Below are 18,419 nucleotides of genomic sequence, written 5' to 3' on the forward strand. Positions count from 1 at the left end.
AACCTCGACCTCTAAAACGATAATAAAATAAAGGAGATATACGTCTTTCGTCTGTTGGCAACATTTTTCATTCTATCTGTCTATGGGCCGCCAAAATGTCGCTTTCTGTTTTGATATCATCTCACAATAAAAGAAATTAATTTCAGTAATTTACTCAATAATTTAGTGAATATAAGAAAAGTGATTAAATGCCCTCATTTATAAATATTTAAAGTAAATTTGGTGCATCAATCAGGTAATATTCTATCTCCTAGATATCGTAGAAGTGGTCATTTGCCTATGTGAATAATTCCTTTTATTTTCAGTCATAATAACGCAAAATTTTTGGAAATTCTGATATAAATTACGAAAAAAGTGCAATAGTAGGCTTTTCAAATTAAAGTTTTATGAATATATTACACAATACTTACATGAACTGTAATTTTGTAATAGATTTTCATTATTCTGATCTGAAATTAATTAGGAGTTGATTACTTTGTATAATTATTTCACTATTACAATTCTGACTTTCTTACACCACCTAATTACCTCAATCGAGATTTTTCGCTGCAAATTTAATTAAATTTTTAATTTTTTGCGTCATAAACGGGTAATTGGAGTTTCAGTAACCTATAATAGTTAAAATTCTGTTCTAAGTCATGAATACCACGGCTCCGACGTCGGCGGATGCTTGCCTGAGCATCGTGCACTCGCTGATGTGTCACAGACAGGGTGGAGAGAGTGAAGGGTTCTCTAAGCGAGCTATAGAGTCCCTTGTCAAGAAGCTGAAGGAGAAGAGAGATGAGCTAGATTCCTTGATCACAGCAATAACTACTAACGGCGCACATCCTAGCAAATGTGTTACAATACAGAGGACGCTTGATGGGAGGTTACAGGTACTATAAAACTGTGATTAATTTCATACTAGTCATCATTACTTACAACTTTGTTTGAAGAATGATTCAGTGGTCTGTTTTACCCGAGAACACAGGTAGAAAGGAGAGGTTTATAGTTTCCATAGGTCAGAAATAAATAGATGGTAGTTTTTATATTATTACAATTTAATTTTTCATTTTTAAGGAGGTAGAAAATATAATGATCTACTAATGTTATTGATTTTTTTTAGCAAAGTGTTGCTAGAACATAGTATTATAGGGTTAGAGGCAGTGAATGTAAAGGAGTTCCATAGCCCTGTAGTACACTTCTGCAGGCTTTTGATAATAATGATGATTAGCAGTGGCAAAATAAATTTACTAAATAATATGGAAAAAATAGAAACTAAACATATCCTTGTATCTGATATTTAGTCACCAATAATAAAAAAAAAAATTTAGTAAAAGTCCTATTTGTCAATATGAAAGACTTCTAGCATTTTATTAAATTGTTATGTTATTTTAATAGTTAACCACAAAATTAATACTGTAAAGAAGTTTTAACATCATTCATCTGCTGGAATGCAGTCTGTATGCGAGCCAATTTTTTTATTGTTGTTTTCTATTCATATATTAATTTGTGATTCCCTAAAATGTTAATTACATAAGATTAGTAATAATAACAAAGTTCATTAAAATTTCATGTTATTCTACAGAGATAAAAATTCTAATATATTACTTACCTAAATTAAAAAAGGTATACATAACCTCACACCTGTATTCCATGGGACCCCCAAGCATAGACTTTGGAACACCAATTGCTATGAGTCCCACAAGCCTCTTTTGCTTCATTAACATTTACCCAAAATAATGAGTCATGTAAAACTACCATAGCTCATATTTTTTATTATAGCTAATTAGATATGACCTCAAGTTAACTCAGACTATCTTTCCAGGTGGCCGGTCGGAAAGGATTTCCCCACGTTATTTATGCTCGTATATGGAGGTGGCCAGACTTACACAAAAATGAATTGAAACACGTTAAGTTTTGTCAGTTTGCTTTCGACTTAAAATGTGACTCAGTCTGTGTGAACCCTTACCACTATGAGAGGGTTGTTTCCCCAGGAATAGGTCAGTATTGCATCTTTCACTTAGGTCTATTGTCAAGAACCGGTTTTACACTAGCCTAGACAATAACCTGTCTAGACTGGCCCCCTAGTAAAAGTTGCTATTATTGTTATTATTTAATCTCCAAATCTTTAGCACTTTCACTTCAGTCACTTCCAGACTGCCGGTCACATCAGATCTGTCTTAGCAGCTACTCAGTCCATAGTCTTGTGTCCCAATGAAGAAAAAACCATTTTCAGATCTATCAGGCCTCACACTTCAGGGTCCCAGCAGATTAGTAAAGGACGAGTACACAGCTGGTCTCAGTGGAAACGGAATGGACATGGATACTGGTGAGGTGGTGACCATTCAGCATCATGCTACTAGTCCTAGGCACCATCATACGCCGATGCCACATCACCATCAGCAGTTCCAGACGACAAATATTATTATTAACCAGGGACAAAGTAAGTGACGGGTTTGTGTTTGTGTTGTTGTGGAGTCTGAAGGAATACATAGCCTGTGAGGGATAAGAGGATGGAGCGAACAGCTAGGTTTATTAATCAATCATCTCATTAGACTAGAAAACCTTTTTTTCCACATCCCTTTCAGCCTATCTCATTCAGTGTGTTTGTGTGTCAATGTGGTACTTTTATTTTGCATGCATGATCAATTTATTTTGCGTTATGTGGTTACTAGCGCCTGAAGGCGTACCGAACATGTTTTCGCCGACGCACGCACCGCGCACCCCGCTGCGGGCGCCAGCGCCGCACGCGCCCCTGGCGCCGCCTATGGGCCACGCGGCGCCCGCGCCGCAGATGTGTGCGCACCCGGGGCCCATGCAGGGCCCCCAGATGGTGCCGGCCCAGTCGCCCCTGGGAGGGGGGATGGGACAGGGACAGATGTCGTCCCCGCGGTTGGCCGCGGCGCCCAGTATGTCGCCGGCGACGCCGCAGATGCCGCCGATGAACAGGCCGATGTCGCTGCCGAGCCCGCAACAGATGGCGATGGCCCAGCAGCGCGCGGTGGCCCCCAAACTCGAGCCCCCCGATACGATGGACGCGCGCGCAATGTGGCTGCCTAAACGAATGAATCATTGTAAGCTTTATTCTTTTGATTTGCACAGTTTTTTGATTTTATTCACTTTTATTTCTGTCATTGGAGTGGTAGTTATTGTGTTCAGTGAGATGTGATGTGGCATGACAGTGATGATGTTTCTATTATTTCATACGATTGCAAATGTTCTAGCTGCAATGCCAGTGACTATGTCCCCGGGAGCCACCACGCCACTCATAGATGGTTCCAATTCAACATTCTTCACATCAGAGACAACTTCTAATGATTCTTCTCAGCTGACTCAAACTTTGTCCAGTAAGTTTTGAATTGTGTTGTACGTAAATATCATATGAATAGACATAAATAAATGAAACGTTCATGAATTGAACACTCATTATCCACTACATAAAAACCCATTTAGTATTTTTTAGTTTAATGGGAACAAACAAAGCCTGTACAATATGTAAGAGAATAACAAAATACATACGAAACAGATTCGCACGCGGCGGGCACGGTATCGCCCGGCTCTGGGGAGGGCTCCCAACAGAACGGGTTCACTACGGACGGCAGCCCCGCGCCACAACCCAGTCCACTGCCGCATCGCACGCAGCATCAGCAACAACAAGGTACTGTGCTACATGCTACTAGATTATTAGCAACTTATTACTTCTATTTCAGACATATTTGAATGAAGAAAGTAAGATGTGAGCGTGATGAGATGTGTAAAAGTGATGCCAGCAGGTCAACCTTCTTCAATCTATTTGTTTTCAATGTTATTTTATAATAAAATTGAATATTAATTAGCCAGTTTGGTGTATTTTTGCGTCCACGGTCTCTACGTGATGAAACGGTATCTACATATCAAACAAGTGGAGAATATTTTATGAGAATTTAAACAGTGTTTGTGAACTTTTAGGGTGGCCTTTTGGCGGAGACCAATGTTCAGAAGACCGTAGGAAAAATTTAAACAGGGCTTTAGATTTTGGTCTTTTAGACTCAGAAGACCGTAGCAGTATACTGTCCTCGTATACTCCGAGAATGTGATCTACACTATAATATCAAGAAACTGAATTTCAAACAGAGCTTATAGCAACTTAGGTCTTTTAGTTTCAGAAGACCGTAGAAGTATTGGTATACTACAAAGACAGGTCTTTTAGCATTAAATTCTGCGGTCTTTTAGTGTAAATAACGTAGCGTATATCTTCTCCAGGCACGTGGACTGGTAACAACACACTAACGTACACACAGAGCTTGGCTCCCCCGCCCGCCGCGCCACCCGTGCCCCTTGACGCTCCTCCTCATCATCATTATTGTAAGTTGAAGATATACACGCTTTTAGCATAGACCAGGGGCCTTAGTCTGCTATTACAATTGTGTCAGAATGGTCGATCACTGAGCAGTGCAAGAGGGACGGAGCTATGTAGGTTGTATAACTCCATCCCTCTTGCACTGCTCAATGATCGACCATTGTGACACAATTGTAATAGCAGACTAAGGCCCCAGTGGCTTTTTAGGGCAGTGACGAACGAACTATCTGTTCTTGTAAAAATTGCCTTTTTTACGAGCAATTGTTATTAAAAAGCTTAGCTTTGTGTTAAAGTGCCTTCGACAAGTCTTTCTTGACTGACTTACTCAAGGCATTGTGTTGTCCTGTTTTTTGTTCTGTGTGATTAAAGTTTAAAGAGGAGCTTGGGGCACAGTTACTATATTAAAATAGTGCTTAATATCCGTTGTTAAAATGGTGGCTAAAATGTCGTTTAGAAAACGTATTGTCTAACAGAATTGGTAGTTATCAACCGTAGCATTATTAGTGTCTTTGAAAAAGTTTTTTTTATGTTAAATGGGCCGACGTTTGGCCGCTATCTCGCCTGATGGTAAGTGATGATGCGGCCTACGATGAAGCACGTCTGCCCATAAGCAACCTATTCACTCGGGCTTTAATGATTTATGTTTGCTTTGCAATCAATCTTTGAAAGAAAAAAGGGCATATCTGTATCAATAATCGTCCATTTTACAGACAATGGTAACCCAGGCGGACTTCTATCAAGTCAACCAGCCCCTGAATACTGGTGCTCAGTCGCCTACTTCGAGTTAGACACGCAGGTCGGAGAGACCTTCAAAGTACCCTCCAGTAGACCCAACGTTACCGTGAGTATGATCATCGATAAGGACCTGTAGATTAGTTTAATAGGGTAGATGACTAATTTTTATTTTAATGTCCGTTTTGTAGATTATTTTAAAATAGTCGATACGTGTTTTTTTCTCACAGAAACCAATACTTTCGAAGATATCGTTGATTTCAAATATCGCGTGATGTCACTTTTGATGACGTTTTATACTCAAAAGTGACGTAGTTAGCTACTTTGATTCGTTTTATTTAAGTATTGTTATCTTATACGACAAAATAAAAAAATACGTGTCTAATATTTTTTCATTACCTACCTAACTGACGGACTAAATAGATTTTTAATTTTCATACCCCGTCATCATTGCTATTACGGAATTCTTGATTTGACATAATGTTGATTTCGTATTTTTGTTTATTGTTTTACACACATTTTAGCACGAATGGTGAAAAGTTTGGTGTACATTGTATACCGGTATTACGTGCTGTAATGTGCACCTCTGCTTACCCCTTCAGGGATAAAAGGTGTGACGTTGCATAATATTTTGTTTATTGTTTTAGTTTGTTTAGTTAGGCGGTACTATGGCTGACATTTTTGTTTCAAATTTCAAAAACTAAATGGTATTTTTAATCATACTTCAGATCAATGCAGGAAATAGTCTCTACATAGCCTACCACGCGAAAAGTAATGTAATATTAATAAAACTAGTAGCAACGAACTTCAATGGATGAAATATAAAATATTTCGTTTTCAGGTGGATGGCTACGTGGATCCTTCGGGCGGTAACAGGTTCTGTCTGGGCGCTCTCAGTAATGTGCACAGAACGGAACAGAGCGAACGAGCGAGGTAAGAAATACAAATATTCATTATTAACTAAACTTAAAAATAAATGTTTGTAGGTTTAACTGCACGGCTGGCGTGGCAACGTGTAGGGGATGCAATTCCCGCACGGAGCAACTCTTTGTGTGATCCACAAATTGTTGTTTCGGGTCTGGGTGTCATGTGTGTGTGAACTTGTATGTTTGTAAATGACACGACACTGGAGAAAATGCTAGTGTGATGCAACGTTTAAAAATAATCGACTTATTATTATCTTGTCTAGTCGTTGTTTTGATTATGTAGATTGACTAGACGAGATAGCGCGAGTTTTTTTAACTGTCTGATTGACTAGACAAGATAGCGAAAGGATTATCTGGCGATAATGCCTAGATAACCAAAAGTTAACGTTAAATAATTTAATTCATTATGTAGGTATGTAATTAAGTAATTACATAAGTTAATTATTGAGGAACTCGACTAGTGGTACGCCAAGTTTCCAATGCTGCTTATGAATATGAGCCTCTAGCATGGCTTGAAACTAGTCGAGTTCCTCGTCAAACAGTTACCGAAAACACAATAATTATTTTAGTATGTCTCACGAAACTTATATAATATAATTAAGATATTGAATTTAGCGTAATTCGCTGGGTTTTGCGCTAAATTTTGCGCAAAGTCTCCTATTATAGAGCATGTGGGTAACATAAACCGTTGTTTAATATTCTTTGCAGTACCTATTCATTTAGTCATAAAAATAATGATCAGAATTTTATTCCTTTTTTTTTGTATTCCAGACTTCACATCGGTAAAGGCGTACAGTTAGATCTCCGCGGCGAAGGCGACGTATGGCTGCGTTGCCTGTCGGATCACTCAGTGTTCGTGCAGTCGTACTACCTCGACAGAGAGGCCGGCCGAGCGCCCGGAGACGCCGTGCATAAGATATACCCGTCTGCTTGTATTAAGGTAGGATTTATAACATAACATAAAACATATCTGCAATGTAACTCTCACTTTTCATTAGCTATATCGCTATAGATCGATTACGGCGTGTTTCATAAAAAAAGGCACCAAAGGACACACAGGTTGTTAAGCATCCGTACTTGGGTTGAACTTCAAAGTTGGGGTGTGTATACTAGGGGTTCCTACATGAAACCACTGTATCTGTTATCTAAGGTTCTACGATCTAAGGTTGAACTGTAGGTAGAGTTAGTGGTAGTAGTCCCACAACCATGGTATAACTGTCGATGTTGAGTTTGCCCGATTCCCCAACAACCCGTAACTTCCTAAAGGTCCAAAAGGTCTCTGGTGCTTAGAGTGCCCATGGGTGGTGGCGATTGCTTACCATCAGATGATTCGTCTGCTCGTTTACCGGCTCATACCATAAAAAATATAATGTAATCCCATTTTCCTTCATTACTCCGTAGGTATTCGACCTTCGCCAATGTCACCGCCAGATGCAGTCCCAGGCAGCCACGGCGCAGGCGGCCGCCGCGGCGCAGGCCGCCGCCGTCGCCGGACACATACAGCCGCAACACCCCACCATGAACAAGTGTACGCACACTTCATACATTCATATAACTCTCTGGCCATTCAGTAGTTGTAGGTGACACGCTTTGCCATAAAGTTGAAGGTAGATTTAGGGTTATAAGCTAATGTGTTATTAAAGGAAAGACGTAGTTCCAGTAGGACCGTATATTCACGACTGAATTCTTATTAGACGGGCGCAGCCGTCACTATACACATGCATACCTCATACCTTTTGCATACGTCGCGCGATCATATTTCCTATCATACGATGTGTCCCTACAGTAGATTAGGATTAAAGCAGGTATCATCATGCTTTCTATGCGCAAAATTATGTGCATGAAGCGCAATGAAGTATTTTTTTTGCGCAAATTTCATTCATTATTTAATGTCATTACTATGGTTAATTTTAGCTTTATTTAGTGGATAGAATAGGTACTTTTATTTTAATGTCAAATGGCCAAGAGTATTCAAAATCATTTGTAGCATCAGTAGTAGATTTTATACCTATAGTGACCTGAAACTAGTTATCCTTAAAATATCTTAATATTTTAGCCCTAGTTTCTCCAAAGTTCATCAGATATTATAATATGATGTAGCTTAGTCTAAATTACTTATCTTTCTCTATAATTATAATAGACTATGAAAATTAGAAATATGGCGAGCTCCTTTATAAAAATATCTCGTCCATGTGTGTCTGAAGCGTGGCATGTCGACAGGTTTGTCTGCAGCGGCCGGCATCGGAGTGGACGACCTGCGGCGACTGTGCATCGTGAGGCTTTCCTTCGTCAAGGGCTGGGGACCTGACTACCCCCGCACTTCTATCAAGGAGACGCCCTGCTGGGTTGAGGTTCATTTGCATAGGTACGTTGGAGGTTTTTATTGTCCTAATTTGGAATTAACGTAGTAGTTTTTATGGGCTGTTGTCTAACTCTCCTAAAAAAAGTATTAATTTGAATCTTAACGTTTTTTTTTTTAATTTACCCATTTCGTTTTTTATATACAAATATCTACAATTCTACATGATGTCAGTAAGATATTATAGATTGGTTATATTCACTCTCCAGCTAATAGCAACGATTATTCTATTATAACAACACAGGAATCAAATTACATCAATTGTCCCTTTCTTACTTATAATTGATATGTGAATTAAAATTACTAAACATCTAAGTATCCTCCTCGTCTTACATCCACAGAGCCCTTCAGCTTCTGGACGAGGTCCTGCACACAATGCCAATCGACGGTCCTCGGAGCACCATCGAGTAGGAGTTGATCGGCTTCTTTTGAGGCCTTCGAGCGACCAGAGTCGCCCCGCGACCCCACGATAGTGCCACACGGACGACTGTGTCGCCAGTGCAGTGAGTGACAGAGAGTGACGTGACAGTGAACCGCGTGACGTACTACTCGTGACGGACGTGACGGACGTGACCAACGTGACAAACGTGACCAAGTAGTACGCCACACATTTCAAGAGTTGATGCCATATGAATAGCATTTATTTAAGTCATTATTCACAAAATTGTGATCACAAAATTTACGTATTTTGGCCTATGTCTTCCAAATTTAGTTTTCGTCTTCCGGCACTAAATTTCCTTTGTTTCATTTGGTTTTGGTGATGAATTTGTTGGTTTTTGAATAAAATGTTCGCACCAGTCGTGGATGTGCATCGCTCGTGTAACAAAAGGTGAACTAGTTTATGTCTTGTACCTATTTATACTAATGTAAGTAGTTGCAGTATATAAGTTAATGTAATAGATATGTATAACAGTATTGAGATGGAACAAACTAAAGAACATATAAGGGATCTCAGTAAAATATTTTCACAAATCCTAAATGAAGTTATAAATAAATAATTTAAGATATTAATTATAATAAACAAATACGAATAGAACGACGGCTACAAACATTGTCTTTGCTCAAACAGTAAGAGATGAGTTATATGAGTGATTATATTTGTATAAACAAACGAATTTTAGTAACAGCTATACCAAATTAAGGCATTTTTATATTAAAGTGTAGTGTAGAGGATTATGACAAGACATAAATGTGGTTCAACTTGAAAGAAGCCAAATGGGAATAGCTTTCTATAGAGATAAGCTATAGCGTTGTTATAAGGTAGATACTAGATTAACTTATGATATCTGTAAATGTAAGGAGGAGGGACGAGGCGTGTGGAGGGAAAGGCTGTATTTTTGTTAGCGTGAAGTGTGCCTCATTAGAGGAATTGCATGGACCTCTATAAGCCGTACAAATACGCGCTCACAGTTTTCAGTAAGCGTGTACGCCGTACGGCTGCCGTATCGTTATTTATTTACTTGTAAAGCGCATTCGCCCATGCAATTTCGCTAAGTCAATAGATGATCTGTGATGTGCTAACAAAATGTGTATAGTAAGCGCGCACTCGGAGTCAGCTAAGGTATTGTCAGATTTTCGCTATGAAAAGTGTGACTTTATTATTTTTCGGTAAACGTCTACACTAGTTGTAAGTTAAAAATAAAATGACATATTTTGTGTATGAGAAACATATGGATATAAATATTAAGGTTAAGTAGTGGTGTTCTAAACAAGTATATGAGATTTTTGTCGTTTGCTTAAGATTTGCTTTAATTATTATTACTTGGCAGATTAATAATTATCTTGTGTTGAATGATTTTATACAGCTGTTAGTGAATGTTAGTGTTTTCGATTTTTTTTTTATATCGTAATTATTTTGTTAAGGCGAAAACGATCGATGATGAAACTAATGTAGTGTTTATTTTAACTCTTACAAAAGAGGTTTATGCTTGCAGTTTTTACATAAAATAATCAGTTTATAATAATTATGTTCGATTTTACGTTGTAACGAGTGATCATCACAAAATATTATATTATTTTTGTTATTGCTTAATCGGTTTAGTTTATGCATCGGAATTTTACAATTATGAATATTGTTACCAATCTCTTTGTAAAGATTCGGATTATGCAAGTTTTGTAAATAGTACAATTTATTGAGAATATTTTTAATATAAAGCGAGGCGTTGTCGCTCCCCTTACAAACGAAGTAATCGCGAGAGTAGTAAGAAAGTATGTTCAATAAAAAAATCTCTTAGTAGGCTTTTCACAAATTCGTGTATCAAAAATACCTCTTTATAGTGATGACAAAGGATACAAAGGGTTTTAGATGATATTAAATACGTGGTAAGTTTTTTAAATGATGTTAAAGTTTTGAATAAATAAAGATATTTGACAAATTCTACATAGGACAGTTGACAGATATAGAGAGCCGATAATTTGGATCTCTCGCGTACAATTTATAGTAAAACCATTGACTAACCAATTATTGGAGATTTACCGAAGTTATCCAAAGTTTGAAGACTTAATAGTTGTTGTTCGTACGAACATTATTAAACTATGGCTTTTGTATATAAACGCGTCGTATTCTTGTTCTAAACAAGTTCTTGTACGTTGTCGAAATTGGACCTTTTCCCGTGAATTTTCAAGTTGCAAGCGATTTAAGATGTTATTGTGATTAGCATAAGGTCTGCCAAGGTAGGACGTGATTGGTAGCATTCTAGTTGATATTAAGAGTTAGTTTCGCGTTTATTCTGCTTGCCAAACACGCATGAGATGGAAGCTACTAATATAAGGTGATCTTGTAGTTTATAGATAACACTTGCACTGAAAGGTCTACTTATATTGGTGGGGTCTGATCTGATGGTTGTTTCATCGTCCTTGAACATCTAGAAGGCAGGTGGAGTTGCAGTACTAACAAATGAACTATAATTGAGTTCGACAACATAATAGGGTAAAAGTTCTTGTCATGAATGTTCCAACAAACAGTGTCCTCGCAATGTTTAAATAGGAATTATGTGAATTCTAATTATATTAAGAAACTGCCATGTATTTTTGACATTACACTATTGTTTTTTCACATAAAAGCTGATTAATGGAGGGATGTAGAATGCACATCGTGTAACGTAGCCTTAAGCGCATAGTTAAGTGGAACTATGAAAGAAATGAATATAAAGGTTATTCCTCTAATAAAATGGTTTTATTTGTATCTTGTGTTATACGGTACACCATGACCAACGAGGCAGGTATAACTTATACCTGCCTCGTTGGTTGAGTGTCACGAGTGCTATTGCCAGACAAGGGGTTTCGGGTTCGATTCTCCGGTCAAGCAAAGTATTACTGGGCTTTTTTTGGGCTTTTTCGAAACTTCTCAGTAGTAGCACGGCGTCTAGAATTGTGTCCAGTATATGGCAATAGGCTCACCCCTTATTACATGGGACTTGTAACACAAATGGTAAAATGTGAAACTTATGAATGAAAAGTATTTCTATTTGTTTTATCTTTATGTACCAGCATTTTCTCTCTTTTTATGTAACTAAGATCATTTGAATCTAATAACGTTCGTAGGAAGCAGGTGTTTTATACGACCTATGACGTCATCGCCATCAAACTGCACTCGCGGAACAGACTGCGTGTATCCACGCAAACATTTAAAATTAAACTAAATGGTATACTAAAATTATTTCGTTGGCAAACTCCTATGTTATCTGAAGGACTCTTTTTTGAGGAATAAAGCGGTAAACGAGCAGACGGATCACTTACGGTAAGCAGTCGTCACGGCCGCGGCCCATGGACACCCGAATCATCAGAGGCGTTACAAGTGCGTTGCCGGCTTTTTGAGGTTAGGAGTTTAATTAAGAATTGCTTAACGTGAGGAAGCACCTAAACCAACACCATTACACCATTAGGTAGGTACATTTACTTATGGGTTGGTTAAAACAAAATGTCGTTAAATGCCACCTAAGGGTTCCTCATTTAAGAGGTCTGTGAAAATTGGCTTCTAATATCTGATGGAATGTGGGTGTTTCATTGTAGATGTCCCTCTTTCATCCTCTTGCTTTTACCTTTGGGGATTAAAAGATGTAACATGTAACACTGTTAAATAATGTAAGAAAATAAGTAAAAACGTTGATATTTCCTAAACAGAAATGAATGGAAATGTCTTGTACAATGTACCTACAGTTGTCTTTGAGTAAATAGATATTATTTTCACGAGAAACAATGAAACATAGGTACAATGGTGGTCACATGCGCCTGAACACCACTAACTTAATGTTTACTTGCACGTGATGAGATCTGCTCTCTAGCCCCGCCCCATTGACGAATGAAGCAGGGCGGTGCCGCTGCCGGCGCAGGTAGCTGAACAACATCAAACGCACCACTGACTAAGGGATTACACTTATTGCGTCACTAAGCTCCAACGTTATCGCTTTTCTATTAGACGAGACATTTATGGGGTATGGGCTTAATGTTTTGCTGGGATCAAGCAATACATTTACTAAATGATCAGGCGGATCTGTCCTCCACTGTACCTAAGTATCAGTATAAGATATACGTGGGTTTTGTATGGAGTTCCAAGAAGATATTGTTCTATAAGAATATGTTCCAAGAATATATTCCTCAATCATTTTATGTAACATTTCCTCGAAAGCAATAAATATCTACATAATATCTTTTGTGAGAATTAAGAAGTATGTTGAACCTGTACGATACAATATTTTTGTAAATATTCCAAAACGTTCTGGAGCCACGAATAATTATTTATACAAGTCTAAATTTAGCTGCGTGTGATTATTCATAGCGAAATCTGTATTTCAAACTTTATTGTCCTTCCACATAAACGTCGCAAGTTATATGAGGTAGCGAGTTAAATAAAAAAATCTATAGGATTAGGTACAATACCAATAAGTACTCAATACAAATGGGTGCTTACCATTTTAATCCTCCTTTATATCAGGCTATGGACGTGTCTAGGGTATGACGTCCTGATCCGGAGCTGCGGACTACCTAGCGGGTTTACTGGGGCTCCAGCTCGAAAAGCAGGAACGGGCTGGTTTTTAGTCAGTAAGAGTCTGACACTACTTATCGCATCGCCTAGGCGAGAGAAGTCAGTTTCCGTCTTAAAAAAAAACGAAAATAAAAAAAGGGTGTGACGTCGATTTATCTGGCTATAAGCCGATTTCCAAAGTTTAAAGCATACACCTACGTCCCTATTATAATTGCCGACTATGATGTGATGTGTCTGTCTCATTTCCCTACGCTAGACGGTCATAGCATCTATGACAGTCGAGGTATATAATCAGTGCCTAAACAAAATCAAACTATAAAATCCGTTCCCGGCTAGGGCACAGTGTGCGATGCGAAAATTTCTCAGTAGTAGCAAGGATTCTGGACTTGTGCCAGACATATGGCTATAGGCTCAACCCATATTACATGGGACTTATAACATGGGACTTATAACACATATGGTGAAAAGTGGATGTACATTGTATAGCGTCATTACGTGCCATGATTTGCACCTCCGCCTATCCCTTCGGTGATAAAAGGCGCGACATTGACGTTACTATAATTCAGAGCAAAATGGAAGTAGCTCTACCTAATAATAATTAAATATGTAAATAAAAACTAATATTCAGTGTAAACTTCCTCTTCAGTATCTATTCACCCCTCGGATTCTATTCAACCCGTTTTACGGTACCAAGAGAAAAGACCACGAGAAAGATCCGCCAATCGCTTGTCTCATGAACCACACCTCATCGTTGGTCACTCCACTATAAATACAGTGCGACTCACTCCCGCAGATCGGCACCATTCCAACGATGCGAGCTACAAGCTTTTCCAACAACACGCACACGGACACACAGTGTCATTTCGCAATAGTTACTAGCATTAATTCTCTATATTGTGGGCAACACAGTAACATTTTTGTGTGGCACGGGAATCGCTAAAACAGCTATTTTTGCGTGTGACCTGCGGCTCGACACTGAGCCTCTGATTTTTTGGTGGTTTCATTGCCTTTCCTCATAGCTGAAGTCGCGTGTAGATGGTTAAGATCTGGTAAATGACTGTGTCCATTGCCAGGTTTTAGGTTTCGTCTCTTGAAAATCTAGATCAATTGTTTTAGTTTTTGAATTGATAGCAGTTTTACTATTGAGTTTGTTGTTGCACACGGTTTGGCTACTGATTTATTATCTGATGATACGATCTGATAGATTTTCTTCTAAGATTTTGTAAACATAAGTAATAATGGTCATTAAGAACTTGAGTCGTACGTAGTCAAAGTGATGGTATTGAAATATATTTATTATTCTATTTGCTGTTAAAATACCTACTCTATAAGCATCAACGATGCCTATAAGTCAACAGACAAAACAGAGTGAGATTTGACTTAATTTTCTAGAGTTAGTGCTAAATGCAGACGAGGACAGGTACTTATCACTTTAAATACCCACCTAGGATCAACATAAGTATTATTTTAGATACCTCAGCTGCAATCTAGGCTGTGAAAGACAATGTAAGATTCAGTTTAAACAACAATCAGTTAAAACATTTGTGAACAGTAAGAAAAGGTTTAAATATTTACAATTTTTTAGTCTGTGGAATGGTGTTGGCGGGAATATTCCAATAGGAATATATTTTTAGCAACCGAGGCCGGCCCTGTTTACATGTTTTGCTCTTTACGAACGAGTTATTTCACAGCTTCCCAAACGATCACCATTGCGTGTTTTTACATGAAAATGTCTGAAAAGTCTTTAAAGTCCGTTTTAAGTTGGTTCGCTTTATTTTAAAATACAGTTTTAAAAGTCTACCTACATCAGTAATATAAGCTCGATCTAAAGCGAGAAATGCTGGTACAATACAGTAGGTAGGTACCTTATTTCTTTTTTTTATACCACGACGGTAGCAAGACACCTACTGTTTGTAATGCGTGGAGGTTATGAGTTACATACTTGGAGGAGACCCATACTCCAGCTGTGATTGCTACAGGTGGTTGCTGTAAGGCAGGGTATATCCTATAGAGAAGAAACAAGAAACGGTACAGCAATAAACCAGGTTTGGGAAATTTAGGGTTTCTGAGAATCCAACTCGAGAAATCTTACTTGATTTACCTTTAGGTATTATTTATAAGTTGGTGAAAACAAATATGTGGTTAAGTGTCACCTAACTTAGCCTAAGGGTTCCTTAAAATTTAAGAGATGTCGGTGAAAATAGACATTCACACCTGGTGAGTGGGAATTAAACTCGGGACCTCTTGTTTGGTAGTCATCCTTATGCCAAACGGGAGCAGTCATTAAACGATTTTCTTTTTAAACCCAAAATTATCACACTTCGTTTGAAGTTTGACAAGATGGTTCTCTAAATAGAAAGTGGGCCGCGCGTTTTATCGAGTTACAAACAACGGCGTATTATTACGTGGATTTAAATATATGTTGTCAAGTGGTCATCTTTTCTTCGAAAGTGAACTTATTAAGCTTTTTATTTTGGTTTAAAACATCAATTGACTTGTGACAATTTGGGTGAGAGCATTTCGCGGTCAGGATTTCGTATTAACTGATTTTTAAATCGCGGTAGTGTCTTTTGCTGTTTGGTATGTATGAATAGGTACTTAGCAAGTTAGCACTGGTGGAAACAGGCTCAGTTAAGCTATGTTTTTTATAATAGAAAGATGTGTGTTATGGATGGCTTCCCTATTATTGATACATCGCATACTCGAGGTGCGCATCTTCCTCGCACCGCTACATAGCGTAGTATCGGTGGAAACGGTCACATAATTGCATAGCTTAGCTATTACATCTTGGTAACATAGCTACATAACACATATCTGGTGGAAAACCGCCCGATCCTAGTCCTGCTTTCGAGCCGGTAACCAGGTAACCCGTTAAGCCCGCTAATCCAAGGTCTTTGCGACTTTAACCCACGAAACTATCCAATAGAACATTTAAACAATCTCAGCAGTTTAACCTTCATCCATGTTATTTTCGTTTCATGTCATACGTACGTCCTTGCCTGAACCTTGTACCACACTAATAGATCGATACAGGCACAGGTTGCGCATGAGTCACTGGGTCACTTTGAGATTGGCACACGGCATTTCCGATACGCTAATATACCGCAAATAAACATGCATTTATTAATTTAAGGTTTTTTGAATTTCTTGTTTGAATTTTAAGAATGAGTCACTTTTAAATGAGGTTTTGGTCGTCTTGTGGTTAAGTTTTAAATTTTTAAGGTCTTCCTTAATAATTTGTTGAGAGAGATTGGTATTTAACTACTGACTATTTGTTTATTTTTAAAGTGACGTAACACTACGCGTCTTAATAAGTGGTAGGTTGATAATTACAGAACTACTCAAAAAATGTTTTTTTTTTGAACATCGTCGTAGAGATTAAGCCTATTGTCAAAGCACCCTTGCCTTACCATTATCTTATAATATGGAGTCTGCTTATTGTAAATAAATAAAGCACTAATTGCAGACTCCTAGTTATTTCGGAGATTAATCCACTTCAATTTCTGCCGCTCATAATTGTGAGCCCCAGCGTGGTTTGAAACTAGTCGAGGTCCTCGTCAAACAATTAGGTACGTGAGTAAGCCGAAAATCCTAATAATTAATTTAGTCAGCAGTAGTTATGTCTTATAGCTTAAACACCTAGCTTCACTAATGGACAGACTGACAGACTATTGTTTATCTTTGTTGACGTTTCAGAAGTACCTAAGCATAAGAATAAATGATTTGATTTCGACTTTGACTTTGAGTTCAAGCTTTTTTACTTTATCTTATCCGATTCAAAGATATGTTTAACTATTGTATCTGCAAGTTCTCAACCAATGAGACAGTCAGTATAAATGCATGTAGGTATGCAATGAGTAACAGCTTCAGGGTTGCATTGCTTACGTTACGACTTGTATGACGAGTGTAACACTTCATAAATAATCTGGTGATTGAAACCTTATTTTAGATGGTTCATCACGTCATTAGAATGGCATTTTGTTAATTGAAATCTTTATATTAACTATCGTGAGATATATTAAATTAACTCAAAAATCACGGTTTAGTCACATACATTAATGGAGAAAAGCGCTACTAGTTTCGAGTCACAGATGGACTCTTCATCATGAGCAGCGTGTGCGGTAACGTCGCACAGCCTACTGGTTAAAGTCTTTGTGTAGTTTCTTCTTAGTTTTCGCCAGTTTTGTTATTAATTTTAGTTCGTCGTTATGAAGTATTAGTTAGTAGATAGTAGGTTTTCTTAGTGGCTGGGCAACTAGCACCTGTGCAAGGTGCAACGAGCGGATTGCGGATTCGATTCCAGCATGAAACAATTCTTTATGTGATCCACAAATTTTTTTCATATCTAGCTGTGATGCGTATGTGAACTTCTAAGTATGTTTGTCAACCCACACACGCCCACGACACAGTAAAAATCCCAGTCTGTTCAGGTAAACAGAAAAAAGGAATACATCTGAATTGTATGACATTTTGGTAATAAGTTTCTAGTGGACTAAATAACTGATTACCAGTGGGTGATATGTGCGTACCACTTCTAAATATCTGTCTAGTCCCCTTCCGAGAATTACAATCTTGATATTATGTCTGCACCAACGCTTATATCTTTGTAAATATAACTCCTCAATTTACTAATAGAAAAATGATTAATATAAAGACATGAGTAAGTGAACTAATTATAATCAGGGATTTGCAAAACATTGGAGTGTGCGGGGCGGCGGGAAACAAGTCTGCGGCCAAAGCTACAGCGGGATTTTTCATGCGTAGTGAGGTGCGTCGGGAAAAATATTTATTCATGTTGTCGATTTAAATAATGAAGAGTATTTGGTCATGAAGTTTTCAGTTTTCTTCTTAGCCTACAGATATTTTATAAAAATATTGAATGTGAAAAAATTTTTAAACTTCAATATTGTGTATTTTTATATTTTTGTAACTCCACCTATAAACTTACGAGTATTTTCAATATTAAATATTTAAAACGTTTCTAATCATATGATACTTTTTATGATATACTTATTTGATTAAAAAAGATCTAAAGTTATCAATAAATATTTTTCCCATAAAGTTAATTTAAATGATAAAAATAGGTAATTTACATAA

The 18,419-nt window shown here is 37.7% G+C and overlaps 1 protein-coding gene across 4 annotated transcripts; it reads left to right on the forward strand.

The window, feature by feature from the left end:
- The first annotated feature begins 65 nt into the window (after positions 1–65).
- On the forward strand, positions 66–11,508 carry LOC118278179 (mothers against decapentaplegic homolog 4). Of its 4 annotated transcripts, none has more exons than XM_050700077.1 (14): positions 66–235; positions 637–875; positions 1,808–1,982; positions 2,219–2,425; positions 2,658–3,056; positions 3,207–3,329; positions 3,509–3,640; positions 4,225–4,326; positions 5,032–5,162; positions 5,895–5,986; positions 6,751–6,919; positions 7,381–7,507; positions 8,200–8,344; positions 8,680–11,508. In XM_050700077.1, exons 2-14 carry the CDS (start codon positions 639–641, stop codon positions 8,747–8,749), a joined length of 2,109 nt encoding a protein of 702 aa, XP_050556034.1. In that variant the 5' UTR covers positions 66–235; positions 637–638; the 3' UTR covers positions 8,750–11,508. The 4 variants fall into 4 exon arrangements, with proteins under 4 accessions (XP_050556034.1, XP_050556035.1, XP_050556036.1 ...); XM_050700078.1 differs by having other exon boundaries at positions 8,212–8,344; XM_050700079.1 differs by lacking the exon at positions 4,225–4,326.
- Positions 11,509–18,419: the final 6,911 nt, after the last annotated feature.

The sequence above is a fragment of the Spodoptera frugiperda genome, chromosome 18, assembly GCF_023101765.2.
Source record: "Spodoptera frugiperda isolate SF20-4 chromosome 18, AGI-APGP_CSIRO_Sfru_2.0, whole genome shotgun sequence".
In the NCBI taxonomy this organism is placed as follows: Eukaryota; Metazoa; Arthropoda; class Insecta; order Lepidoptera; family Noctuidae; genus Spodoptera; species Spodoptera frugiperda.

Excerpts from the sequence above, each read along its gene's own strand:
- LOC118278179 (XM_050700077.1), top strand. The coding sequence starts at position 639 with ATGAATACCACGGCTCCGACGTCGGCGGATGCTTGCCTGAGCATCGTG. Across the intron at positions 3,641-4,224 it reads GCAGCATCAGCAACAACAAG|GCACGTGGACTGGTAACAAC; the intron begins GTACTGTGCTAC and ends TATCTTCTCCAG. Across the intron at positions 6,920-7,380 it reads ACCCGTCTGCTTGTATTAAG|GTATTCGACCTTCGCCAATG; the intron begins GTAGGATTTATA and ends ATTACTCCGTAG.